Here is a 12,500-nt window from a genome sequence, read left to right as displayed (position 1 = left end):
TAATAAGACCAGAGACTGAAAAAAAAGCTTCATATATAAAAAATAAATCATTTTAAATGGCATAAACATTGAAAGGGGAATGTCAATTATCTTCTATACCGATTCCCAGAAGGTAAAGAGTGAAGTTTCCGTTTGCTCGAAGAAAATTTCATTGTAAGGCATGACATGCTAGATTAGTGATGCGAAGAGAATAGGTGATAGAACAGGAAACTTAAATTGATAATGTCTGAAATATTGATTTGTCAATAAATTGAAGAGTATTTGGCAATGGAAAGTGAGAGACGTACAACGTCAATTTAAAAGAAATTTATGAACTGTCACGGAGTTTACTTTAATAAATTACCTGACTGAACAAAATCTGGCTGTGACGGAGCTGTCACTGTAGTGGTTGCACCGCGGTTGTTGAACAGCGATGAGGGAGCTCTGTAAGCTTTCGTTGAGGTACGATACACTGGAGAATCACTTGGGCTGTTGGTTACAGCGCTCAGATACTGCCTTCTGGGTGCGCTACCCAAGGATGCTCTATCACCAAATGTCCTGGGAGTGGCGGGCTTGGTAGCTGGTGCTGGTGTGGTGGTAGTTGTGGGTGGTGTGGGCGTGCGGTAGGTCGTTTTGGGGGTAGCAATAGGTCTGCGGGTAGGGCGACTTGTGGTCTCAGTCTTCGAGATTCTGGAAGACTCAAAAGCTGGCCTTCTTGAGGACACTCTTTCGGGTCTACCGTAAGTTCGCTCAGGGGTGGGAGTTGTCGTTGTGGATGGGCGGGAGATGCGACTGGGCGTCCTGGAAGTGACGCGGGTTGAGGGTCTCTGACTGGGGGACTTGTAAGATGAACTGGGGGGAATTGTTGGGATGGGTGCGGGAGCTGGGGTAGGAATGGGAGTGTATGCTGGTCTGAGTTTCATGTTCTTGCTGGAGATGGCGGAGGGAGTTGAGGGAGGAGGAAGAGGGGCTTTTGTGGTAGGAGCTGGGGTTGTTGTTGTAGTGGTAGTAGTAGTAGTGGTGGTGGTAGTTGTTGTGGTAGTGGATGGGGGCGCAGGTGTGGTATAACGAGCAGTCACTCGAGTGGATGGTCTACTGGGGGCCTCTGAGGTCTTTGGGGCGGTCAGCGCTAGAGTGGAAGGCTCTCTCACTCCATAGGATTGTCGACTTACTGTAGCTAAGTTCTGGAGAGCCTGCGAAATACATCATTGTTAGCACAGAAAAGGATGACTGGCAACGAATACAAAAGTTCAAACTTGCAGCAAATGTTTTTATGTTGAACAGGATCTACATAAGTCTATTTATAGTTTATATATGCAAGATCTGTTATAATGTTACTGTTCATATAATGTTTTATTTTAATTGTTCATTACTTCTCATATACGTTATAAATTTCCCTATTTCCTTTCCTCACTGGGCTAATTTTTCCTGTTGGAGCCCTTAGTCTTACAGTATCCTGCTTTTCCAACTAGTATTGTAGCTTAGCTAATAATAATAATAATAATAATAATAATAATAATAATAATAATAATAATAATAATAATAATAATAATAATAATAACATACAAAGGATGACTGAGAAGGACTAAGTATCTGTAGCATACAATGGATGACTAGGAGGGAATAAGATATTTTTGTATAACATTTTAAAAGAAAAAACTAGTAGGAAAACTTTTGACAATAACTATTATTCATTTTTCTTTCATGTCCCCTCAATTAATTTTTATTTTCCAACTAAATAACTTCCAAGCTTTAATTAAACGGCATATTTCCTAAGTGAAATACGTTTGACATCAAAATAATGAAATTATTAATCAATTACAAACAGGTCATTCTGAGTTTACTATAGAGGTTCTCTTAACTATTGCAGTTTATTCAATTTTTCATATATTTCTAAGAGTATTTTAACAATATAAACAAATAATATATGAATAAAAACCAACCATTAATAAGTCATTTATCTACAGATTTTGTCTTAAACATGTTTAGTGTCACCAAATTATAAAACATCAAGCTTCTTACCGAGTCCCAATAAAGAAGTATGGTAGTTGAAGCTTTAATATAATAGGCCTTTATTGCAAAATGTATTAAAGGTGTGTAAAAATACAAAACATTAATGCATATACACACATATGTATGTAAAGATTTTATATACATACATATATATATATATATATACATATATATATATATATATATATATATATATATATATATATATATATATATACACACACACATATATATACATATATATATATATATATATATATATATATATATATATATATATATATATATATGTGTGTGTGTGTGTGTGTGTGTGTGTGTTTGTGTGTGCGCGCACGCGTATAAGAGATAGGTATTCAACAACTAACCATATCCATGTAATTATCCAGCTAATTGGAAAAATCAACAGAGTATGACAAACCACTATGAATGGAATCTATAGACTACGAGAAAGCTTTCGATTTTATCAAAACTTCAACAGTAATGAAAGCCCTTCAAAGACAAAGAATTGATGAATCTTATGTTAGAATACTTGAAGATATCTGTACAGGAAGTACAGCAATCCTAAGACTACATAAAGATAGTGAGAAAATTCTAAATGAGAAAGGCGTAAGACAGGGAGACCCACTCTCACCTAAATTATTCACTGCATGCCTAGAAGTATTTAAGAATCTAGACTAGGAAAATTTAAGAATTAATATTAACAACTTGAGATTAGCAGATGACAGTTGTGTTTAGTGAATCAAGGGAGGAATTGCAAAAGATAATAGAAAATTTGAATAGAGAAAGCAGAAATATAGGATTGATAATGAAAATGAGTCAAACTAAGATAATGCTCAATGAAAATGCAGAGAGAGAATAAATAATATATAGACCAACCTCGAGAGATTGTAAATGAATTTACGTACTTAGGACAGAAAGTAAGTGTTTCTCCTGGCCTCAAGACCGAAATTAAAAGAAGGATAAGCATGGAATGGGGACCTTTTGTAAATAAAATGAGATTATGAATTGTAAAATACACCTTACTCTAAAATGAAAAGTATTTAATGAGAGGGTCCTACCAGTTTTAATTTATGTATCAGGAACTTTGAGTCTTACTAAAACCTAAGTTAGTTACAACTCAGAGAGCTATGGAAACAATATTGATGGCAATCACATTAAGACAGAAAAAGAGTAACATTGATACGAGAACAAACTAAAGTAGATGATATTTTAACATGTACGAAACAGAAATGGACTTAGGCAGTACATATAATGAGAATGACAGATAATAGATTAAAAGTAATATAATGGGTCCCCAAAGATTGCAAAATAAAAAAAAGCCTGGGAGGAAAGAGAAGACAATGGATTGACGAACTAAGAAATTTTGCGGGTGTGGACTAGCATTGAAAGACCATAAACACACACGAGTGGAAGGACATGTCTGATGCCTTTATTCTGCAGTGGACTAGTAATGGATGATGATGATTTAGGAAACAGTTACTCACCTTGATGTAATCTTACCTTCGACAAGTCCTCACATTAAGACGGGGAAACATCTGGAAAGGCGTACTCTACACACTTTGACACCCAGTGGTGTTTCAAGTGACATTTTGCATTCAAATGCCTATTCTCTTTAGGTTTTAAATCTAAAGATTACTCTATTTCTAATATTTAACTATCTAATATAAAGATTCAATTATCGTAGTTATGTAAGTGAAATTTGAAATAAAACCTCTAACTTACTTTGCTTTTCCATGCATGGAATATATATGTAAATTCAAACATGCAGAAGATTTGAAAAAGGGATTGCCTAAAAACTGACAAAAAAGTTCTAGTATAAACTTTGTCTACTCACAACGCCAACTTTACTTCCATTTAAAACATATTACCAAATGGAAAAAATAAACTTACAATTTAACTTTTAACTGAATTTTCAGTAGTCTGTATATATTGCTTTAAGTGAAGTCAATTGTACAGTTTAAAACTCATTTTCATACACATACTATGTATAATGTATAACTGACCAATTGGAACAAACATGGTAACCAATGCTTGTGACATGACTAAAGTACATCATTTGTGCGTCAACATGATATAAATAAAAACTAAGCTCCTTTTTCATAATTTATTATGATAAACATATTACTAACCCTAATTTGAATCTAAATAACATCTACAGTACTTATGAAAGACACAAAACATATTACCCACAAAAAATAAGATTCCCAATATGCTGGTTTCACCAATCTAACTTTGCATTACCTGGGCTCCGAAATTTTCACTCTCTCGATCAATTAACGCTATTATTTCACTGACATCGCCATGCCCATGGCCTCCGTCCTCGCCGAGCTCCTCGGATCCTGGGGCGGGAGTGTGGGAGTCCAGGTAGTAGTAGGAATCGGTGAGGTAAGAGGGACCTGGGGGCTCAGTGATGGCCTGCAGAAGAAGAAGTTGAATGACAACAAACAGTACAGTGAGGGAAGTTGGTTAGAAATCTTAAGCTGCTGCATAATAGTATTTTGATCAGGATTTATAGGTAGATGATATTTTCATTTGGAATTATCTTGGAACGCGTTGGATTAGGATGAGAGACACATAAGGGAATAGTAAGAAATGGATTATGAATAAAACTGATGGTATTATAAAGAAATTCTTATATTATTAAGAAAAGGAGTCTCAATTGGAATTGCGACTATTTCGTAATGAAACTTTAAATGAATGCTTCAACTGTACTTCGCATTTTATATAAAGGTAATTTCTTGATATAATATGGACAGGATGGATTTTACCATTTCACTAAACGATTAAAATTAACTGTATTTTTTTCTTTTACTTTAAATTCTTGTCTTACTGAATAAACATATACCTAAAGTGAATTTGATAAAGGTGTGGGAGAAATATAAAAATATCATTAACTGACCTCATTGAGGAAATTAAACTGAAACACGTTTGTAATAGATTTCCAAAATATTGATGAAGTAAAAAAAAAAAAAACGAATAGATATCACGTAACTGAACTGACGGAGATGTACAAGAGCTGTATCATGAGGCAAATGGAAGGATATTAAGAGTAATTCTAATGATTCAATTGGAATGACTGAGAAGAACCACTAGAAAAAAAAGTTCTTTTAAGGTGGTTTGTCTTGTGATTGATATGTAGAAGATCTGTGTCATGGGGCAAATGGAAGGATATTAAGATTAATTATAATGATTCAATTGGAATAACTGAGCAGGGCAACTGGAAATGAAGGAAAAAAATGTTTCTTTAAGGTGGTTTGTTTTTTGATGGATAAGTAGATGTGTCATGGCACAAAATTAATTGGAATAACTCAGAAGGACAATTGGAACTGAAGGGACTTTTTTTTAAGGTGGATTGTCCTGTGATGGATATATATAAGATCTGTGTCATGGAGAAAATGGAAGGACATTTAGATTCACCTCTTGAGCAACGTGGCTAAGAACGCCTCCGGGGTTGATAGGAAGTCTGTCTGTCGTAGTGGTGGGCTTCGTTGTGGTCACTGGCATGTCAAGTTTCTTTCCAGATCTGTCGTCTCTCGCATCAAAACCGCCTCCGCCAAGCTTGATCCCGAAGTCCTGAAAAAAAAAAAAAACAATTAGATTTTACTGTTTAGTTTTTATTACCATTACTAATACCACACTTTTATATAGCTTTTATGAGCCGTTGATATTAATACTAAATCTCTAGGTACCCATTTCACATTCTCAAAAGGAGGACCATATTGGTTTTTAAACTAGTTTTCGATGATTCATTTTTATCATAGTTATCGGTTCTTCGCGTCTCATTTCTGCTCTCATAAAAAAACTCTTCATTTTGTTTTAAGAAATGTAAAACTTGGGTAAATCAAAGATAAAGAAGCTGCATAGTGAAGGACAAAGAGATATTTTTAAGAACTTCAACCAATCAAGACAGAGCATAACTATTCCTATACCCCATATAAACTCACATTGGGATACCAGGGAACGAGAAGGCTGATGAGCTAGCCAAAAGCACCATGCATATAAAAACTGAACAGGTGCACATACAGCCTGCACTGCAACAAATTGAAAATAAAATAAAGCCACAGCTCAAAGAAAATCTAATCAAGGAGCTACACAAGTGGATAGGGAATTGCTCTCCCTCTGCCACATGGTACAAATGGGCAATAGAGCTAGAGCCTCCCCCCATTGACAGATACACCACAAGAGAGCAGGCTGTATGCATACACAGGCTCAGGTTGGGATACAAGGAAAACTGGAAGATTTTGGATAATAACCAAAGACCCTGTGAACACTGTGACGTCATACCCCAACAGGCCCTCCTGCACTACCTGCTAGAATGTAGGGAAACAACACAGCTGAGGGGCTACCTTCAAATGGACACCAACTCACCACAAGCCTGGCAGACCGCAGCCACACTAGGAAAAGCAATTGTCGAAAACATTGAGTTACATAGACAATTGCTTTCAAGACTACCTCCACCGAGGTAACAACCTCTGGAATTCTCATCAATCCATCTCATCCCCTCACCGTAAGGCCCTATACACATCATCCTCTGTATACTTCCATACCTACTCTACTACAGACCGACCGCCTTCACTCCTTAGTATAGCCTTGACAATGTTCAGAGTACCTTCGTGTTGCCTGAAACGTGTTGGAAATGTAAAATACCCTTTGAGTATCATTATGAAAAATTACCCAAATTGGAACTTGGACTTTTGCTAGTGTGTAAGGCTACATTATGATACATAAAATACCTTATTTTAATTCGGAAAACTTGTACATTTTTCTGAAAGTACTTTGGGCATTTATGTATTCGTAGAATAACAATAAAAGAAAATGACTATACCAAACTTGGTCTGATATTTTTTCCTCTAAAATATATGAATATTTCCCGTTTACTGGCAAACTGTTGTACGGAAGAGAAGAATAAGATAAGGGTAATAGAAAAAGTACCATATAAAATTAATACTACAGAGGTAGCAATCCTATATGATAAGGTTCTTTTACCAAAATATTATCCTTATTATTATCATTACTACTACTACTATTATTATTATTATTATTATTATTATTATTATTATTATTATTATTATTATTATTATTATTATTATTATTATTATTATTATGTGTTAGAATAGGAAATGAAGTGAGTGATTGGTTTCCGGTGAGAGTGGGGCTGAGACAGGGATGTGTGATGTCGCCGTGGTTGTTTAACTTGTATGTTGATGGAGTGGTGAGAGAGGTGAATGCTCGAGTGCTTGGACGAGGATTAAAACTGGTAGACGAGAATAACCATGAATGGGAGGTAAATCAGTTGTTGTTTGCGGATGATACTGTACTGGTTGCAGACACAGAAGAGAAGCTTGATCGACTAGTGACAGAATTTGGAAGGGTGTGTGAGAGAAGGAAGTTGAGAGTTAATGTGGGTAAGAGTAAGGTTATGAGATGTACGAGAAGGGAAGGTGGTGCAAGGTTGAATGTCATGTTGAATGGAGAGTTACTTGAGGAGGTGGATCAGTTTAAGTACTTGGGGTCTGTTGTTTGCACCAAATGGTGGAGTGGAAGCAGATGTACGTCAGAGAGTGAATGAAGGTTGCAAAATGTTGAGGGCAGGTAAGGGAGTAGTAAAAAATAGAGGGTTGGGCATGAATGTAAAGAGAGTTCTATATGAGAAAGTGATTGTACCAACTGTGATGTATGGATCGGAGTTGGGAATAAAAGTGACGGAGTGACAGAAATTGAATGTGTTTGAGATGAAGTGTCTAAGGACTATGGCTGGTGTATCTCGAGTAGATAGGGTTAGAAACGAAGTGGTTAGGGTGAGAACGGGTGTAAGAAATGAGTTAGCAGCTAGAGTGGATATGAATGTGTTGAGGTGGTTTGGCCATGTTGAGAGAATGGAAAATGGCTGTCTGCTAAAGAAGGTGATGAATGCAAGAGTTGATGGGAGAAGTACAAGAGGAAGGCCAAGGTTTGGGTGGATGGATGGAGTGAAGAAAGCTCTGGGTGATAGGAGGATAGATGTGAGAGAGGCAAGAGAGCGTGCTAGAAATAGGAATGAATGGCGAGCAATTGTGACGCAGTTCCGGTAGATCCTGCTGCTTCCTCCGATGCCTTAGATGACCGCGGAGGTAGCAGCAGTAGGGGTTTCAGCATTATGAAGCTTCATCTGTGGTGGATAACGGGGGAGGGTGGGCTGTGGCACCCTAGCAGTACCAGCTGAACTCGGTTTGAGTCCCTTGTCAGGCTGGGAGGAACGTAGAGAGTAGAGGTCCCATTTTTGTTTTGTTTCATTTGTTGATGTCGGCTAACCCCAAAAATTGGGGGAAGTGCCTTGGTATATGTATGTATGTATGTATGTATGTATGTATGTATTATTATTATTATTATTATTATTATTATATCTAGCTAAGCTACAACCCTAATTGGATAAGCAGGATGCTATAAGCCTTAGGACTCCAACAGGGAAAATAGCCCAGTGAGGAAAGGAAATAAGAACACATAGAGAATAGTGTGCCTGAGTGTACTCTGAAACAAATGATCTCTCATCCAAGACATCGGAAGAATATATGGTACACAGACTATGACACTACCTAAGACTAGAGAACAATGGTTTGATTTTGTGGTGTCCTCCTAGAAGAGCTGCTTACCATAGCTAGAGTCTCTTCTATCCTTGCCAAGTGGAAAGTAGCCACTGAACAATTACAGTACAGTAGTTAAACACTCAAGGGAAGAAGAGTTTTACGGTTATATTAGTGTTGTCATGTATATTAGGAAAGAGGAGAATGTTTAAAGAAGAGGCGAAACTATTCTGTGTATCTGTGGGCAAAGAAAAAAAAAGAGCAGTAATCAAAAAAGAATCCAATGTAGTATTATCTGGCTAGTAAAAGGACTCAATAACTCTTTAGCGATAATATCTCATAGGGTGGCTGGTGCCTTGGCCAACCTACTAACTATGAAACCTTTCAGGCTGGCCACTTTTATTGAAGGAAGGACAACAACGATGTCTTTGAAAATAGGAAGATAACGAAAATTTCAAACGCTTGATGAAGCGCTTAGCATCGATAGCCCTGCAATAAATTGAACCGAGAGGAAGAGTAAACTGACAGAAAAATTACGCTTGGGTGTACCCTTAAGCAAGATGACTCTAACTCTAGACAGTAGAAGGTCATAGTAAGAGCACTGCAGGACACAAAGGCAAATTTAGTTTGAAGTGACCCACAGTACAGACAAGAATATTCACTTTGCAAGCATTTACAGGACACACACATATAGGACTTGAAGACACCCAAACATCTTTTGCTTGTAGATATCTACAGGAGAGAAGAGCATATCTACCTGAGAGATATTTACATAATATGTTTACCCAAAGCGAAATCTACTGAACGCATGATCATGAATTATTTGCCCTAAAAACTTATGTAGGACATACATGCATCTTTTCTTTGAAGGCATCTACACAACGCGAATATTTGCCTTAAACACATTTAAAGAAATTTTAAGCATATTTACATAAAGACATATCCACATGTTTTCCTTGAAAAGATTTAAAGGACACAAATTCATATTTGGCCTGAAGGTCATACAATCATATATATATATCCAAGTGATCTGGAGGGAACTTGAAGTGATCTACAAGACGCATGAGCATAAGATTATTACGATTATTTACCTTGAAGCCATTTAAAGGGTACACAAACAGATTTACCATGAAGCCATTTACCGGATACGAACATATTCACCTTGAAATACTTTACAGGACACACTTTGAAGTCATCCATAGGACTTACAAGCATATATATCTTTAAGTCATCTAAAGGACACACTTTTAAGCCCTATTACCATGAAGCCATCAACAGAAGACACGAACATATTCACCTTGAAATCATCCATAGGACATAACTTGAAGTCATCCATAGGATTTGCAAGCATATTTACTTTGAAGTCATCTAACGGACATACTTTTAAGCAATCCATAGGGCTTACGAGTATATTTACCTTGAAGTCATCTACAGTATACGAACATATTTACCTAAAAGTCATCAACAAGACACAGGAGCACATTTATCTTGAAGCTATTTACAGGATATATGTACCTATTTTTATTGAAATCATCTACACGATACTAACCTATTTACTTTGAAGTCATCTACAAAGTATTAGTATTGAAGTCATCTATAGGCTACACCTTAAGGTTATTTACAATACATATAAATATATTCAACTTGAAGTCATCTACAAGACACACGAGCATATTTACCTTGAAGTCATCTACTGGATACGAACATATCTATCCTGAAGTCATCTACAAGACACAAAAGCATATTTATCTTCAAGTCATATATATAAAACACCGGGAAGTCATCTACAGGACGCAAAAAAGATAGTCATCTTTGAGTCACCAACAGGACACAAGTATGTTTATATTGAAGTCATCTACAGCATACAAACCTATTTATCTTGAAGTCATCTACAAGATACAGAAGTATATTCCTCTCGAAGTCATCTACTGTACAGGATACAAACGTATTTAACTTGAAGTCATCTACAGAATGCGAACGTATTAATCTTGAAGTCATCTACAGAATACGAACGTATTTAACTTGAAGTAATCTACAGAATACGGACGTATTTACCTTGAAGTCATCTACAGAATACGAACGTATTTAACTTGAAGTCATCTACAGAATACGGACGTATTTACCTTGAAGTCATCTACAGAATACGAACGTATTTACCTAGATGTCATCTTCAAGACACAAAAGTATATTCATCTTGAAGTCATCTATATAAAACACAAGTATATTTACCATGAAATCCTCCCAAGGACACAAATAAATTTACCTTGAAATCTTCGGGCAAAATTGGGAAATAAACCGGAGACTTTTCTTGGAGAGACGATCCCGGTCCTTCGTTGCCAGTGGTCGTACTCATCAGAGCACCTATAGCTGTAAGAAAAAGGGGGTATTTTAGAATTAATTTGATTGTGATGCTTCCTCACAACTGAATATATGCTATAAGGAATATGTCGTTTGTATTATAAAACAGTCGCCAACTGTTTATTGAACGGCGCCTAATATTCTTTAATTGAGAAAATTGAGAATTATATATTAAGGTTTTAAATTATAGTACAAATTAACTAATATTGATTTCATGTTAATTTCATAGAGGGCACTTCACTTCGCTTGATATGCACGCAATCTTCGAAACTTGACTACAAGAATCTTAATGAGCGAAATTACTCGAAAATAGTTTCGCTCTTAACTGTGCTAAATTATTCTAATGACCCTTTTTTTTATCTATAAAGGTATTGAAAAAAAAAGGCTATTTTGTGAAAATGCCAAGAACATGAGTATAGCTTGCTAGCTATATGTAGAGAATATCAACGTTTTGCTTTTTCTACTAATTCATCGCTATCATATTCTCCCGTGTATGGGAATGTAGTAGAAGACACAGCATTAGTGTTAGTTATGTTTATAAATATTTAAACATAAAAATGGGGAGGGGCCGCTGCTAAAATCTATAATATATGACAATATATATATATATATATATATATATATATATATATATATATATATATATATATATATATATATATATGTATGTATGTATGTATGTATGTATATATATATATATATATATATATATATATATATATATATATATATGTGTGTGTGTATATATGTACATATATATATATATATATATATATATATATATATATATATATATATATATATATATATATATATATATATATATTATATATACAATATATATATATATATATATATATATATATATATATATATATATATATATATATATATATATATATATATATCACAGAAATTAAATGAAACAAAAGTATCCATATTTGCTGTTAATGAATATACTGACGACGGTCAGACAGATAACTGTGCTGAGATTAAAGTTCGGTTGCAGATTTGGGTAAATTTATTAAGTTCAAAATATTTAAAGCTTCAATTTTATAACCTTCTTTTAAGATTGATAAGACAAGATTAATTAAAAGAATAAAAATGCATACTTCGTACATTTGCAATTGGAAATCATTTCGAAGTTTACATTATGTTTTATAAAGAAATAGATTCTATAACTTGATAAGATTATTTCTATAATCTATGTTTTTTTGGTTCTGAATTATTATTATTATTATTATTATTATTATTATTATTATTATTATTATTATTATTATTATTATTATCATTATTATTATTATTATTATTATTATTATTTGCTAAGCTACAACTCTAGTTGGAGACACAGGATGCTATAAGCCTGAGGGTTCCAACAGGAAAATAGCCCAGTGAGGAAAGTAAACAAGGAAACAGATAGAACATTGTACCTAATTATAACCTCAAGCAAGAGAACTCTAACCCTAAGACAGTGGAAGAACAGGGTACAGAGGCCATGGCACTACCCAAAACTAGAGAACAATGGTTTGATTTTGGAGTGTCTTTCTTCTAGAATAGCTGTATACCATATCTAAAGAGTCTCTTCTACCC

At 35.0% G+C, this 12,500-nt stretch overlaps 1 protein-coding gene across 1 annotated transcript in view; it reads right to left on the bottom strand.

Moving 5' to 3' along the window:
• The window catches only part of LOC137638065 (uncharacterized), a 199,023-nt gene that overhangs the window by 1,647 nt on the left and 184,876 nt on the right, over positions 1-12,500 (bottom strand). The window contains exons 4-7 of the mRNA XM_068370160.1: positions 10,816-10,919; positions 5,410-5,565; positions 4,234-4,407; positions 344-1,172 (exon numbers count right to left, since the gene is read on the bottom strand). Of these exons, the coding sequence (XP_068226261.1) occupies positions 344-1,172; positions 4,234-4,407; positions 5,410-5,565; positions 10,816-10,919 (1,263 nt within the window). The remainder of the gene's footprint in view (positions 1-343; positions 1,173-4,233; positions 4,408-5,409; positions 5,566-10,815; positions 10,920-12,500) is intronic.

The sequence above is a fragment of the Palaemon carinicauda genome, chromosome 3 (genome assembly GCF_036898095.1).
Source record: "Palaemon carinicauda isolate YSFRI2023 chromosome 3, ASM3689809v2, whole genome shotgun sequence".
Taxonomy (NCBI): domain Eukaryota; kingdom Metazoa; phylum Arthropoda; class Malacostraca; order Decapoda; family Palaemonidae; genus Palaemon; species Palaemon carinicauda.
Note: the sequence above shows the minus strand (reverse complement) of the source record. Positions and strands in the feature narration are given on the sequence as shown.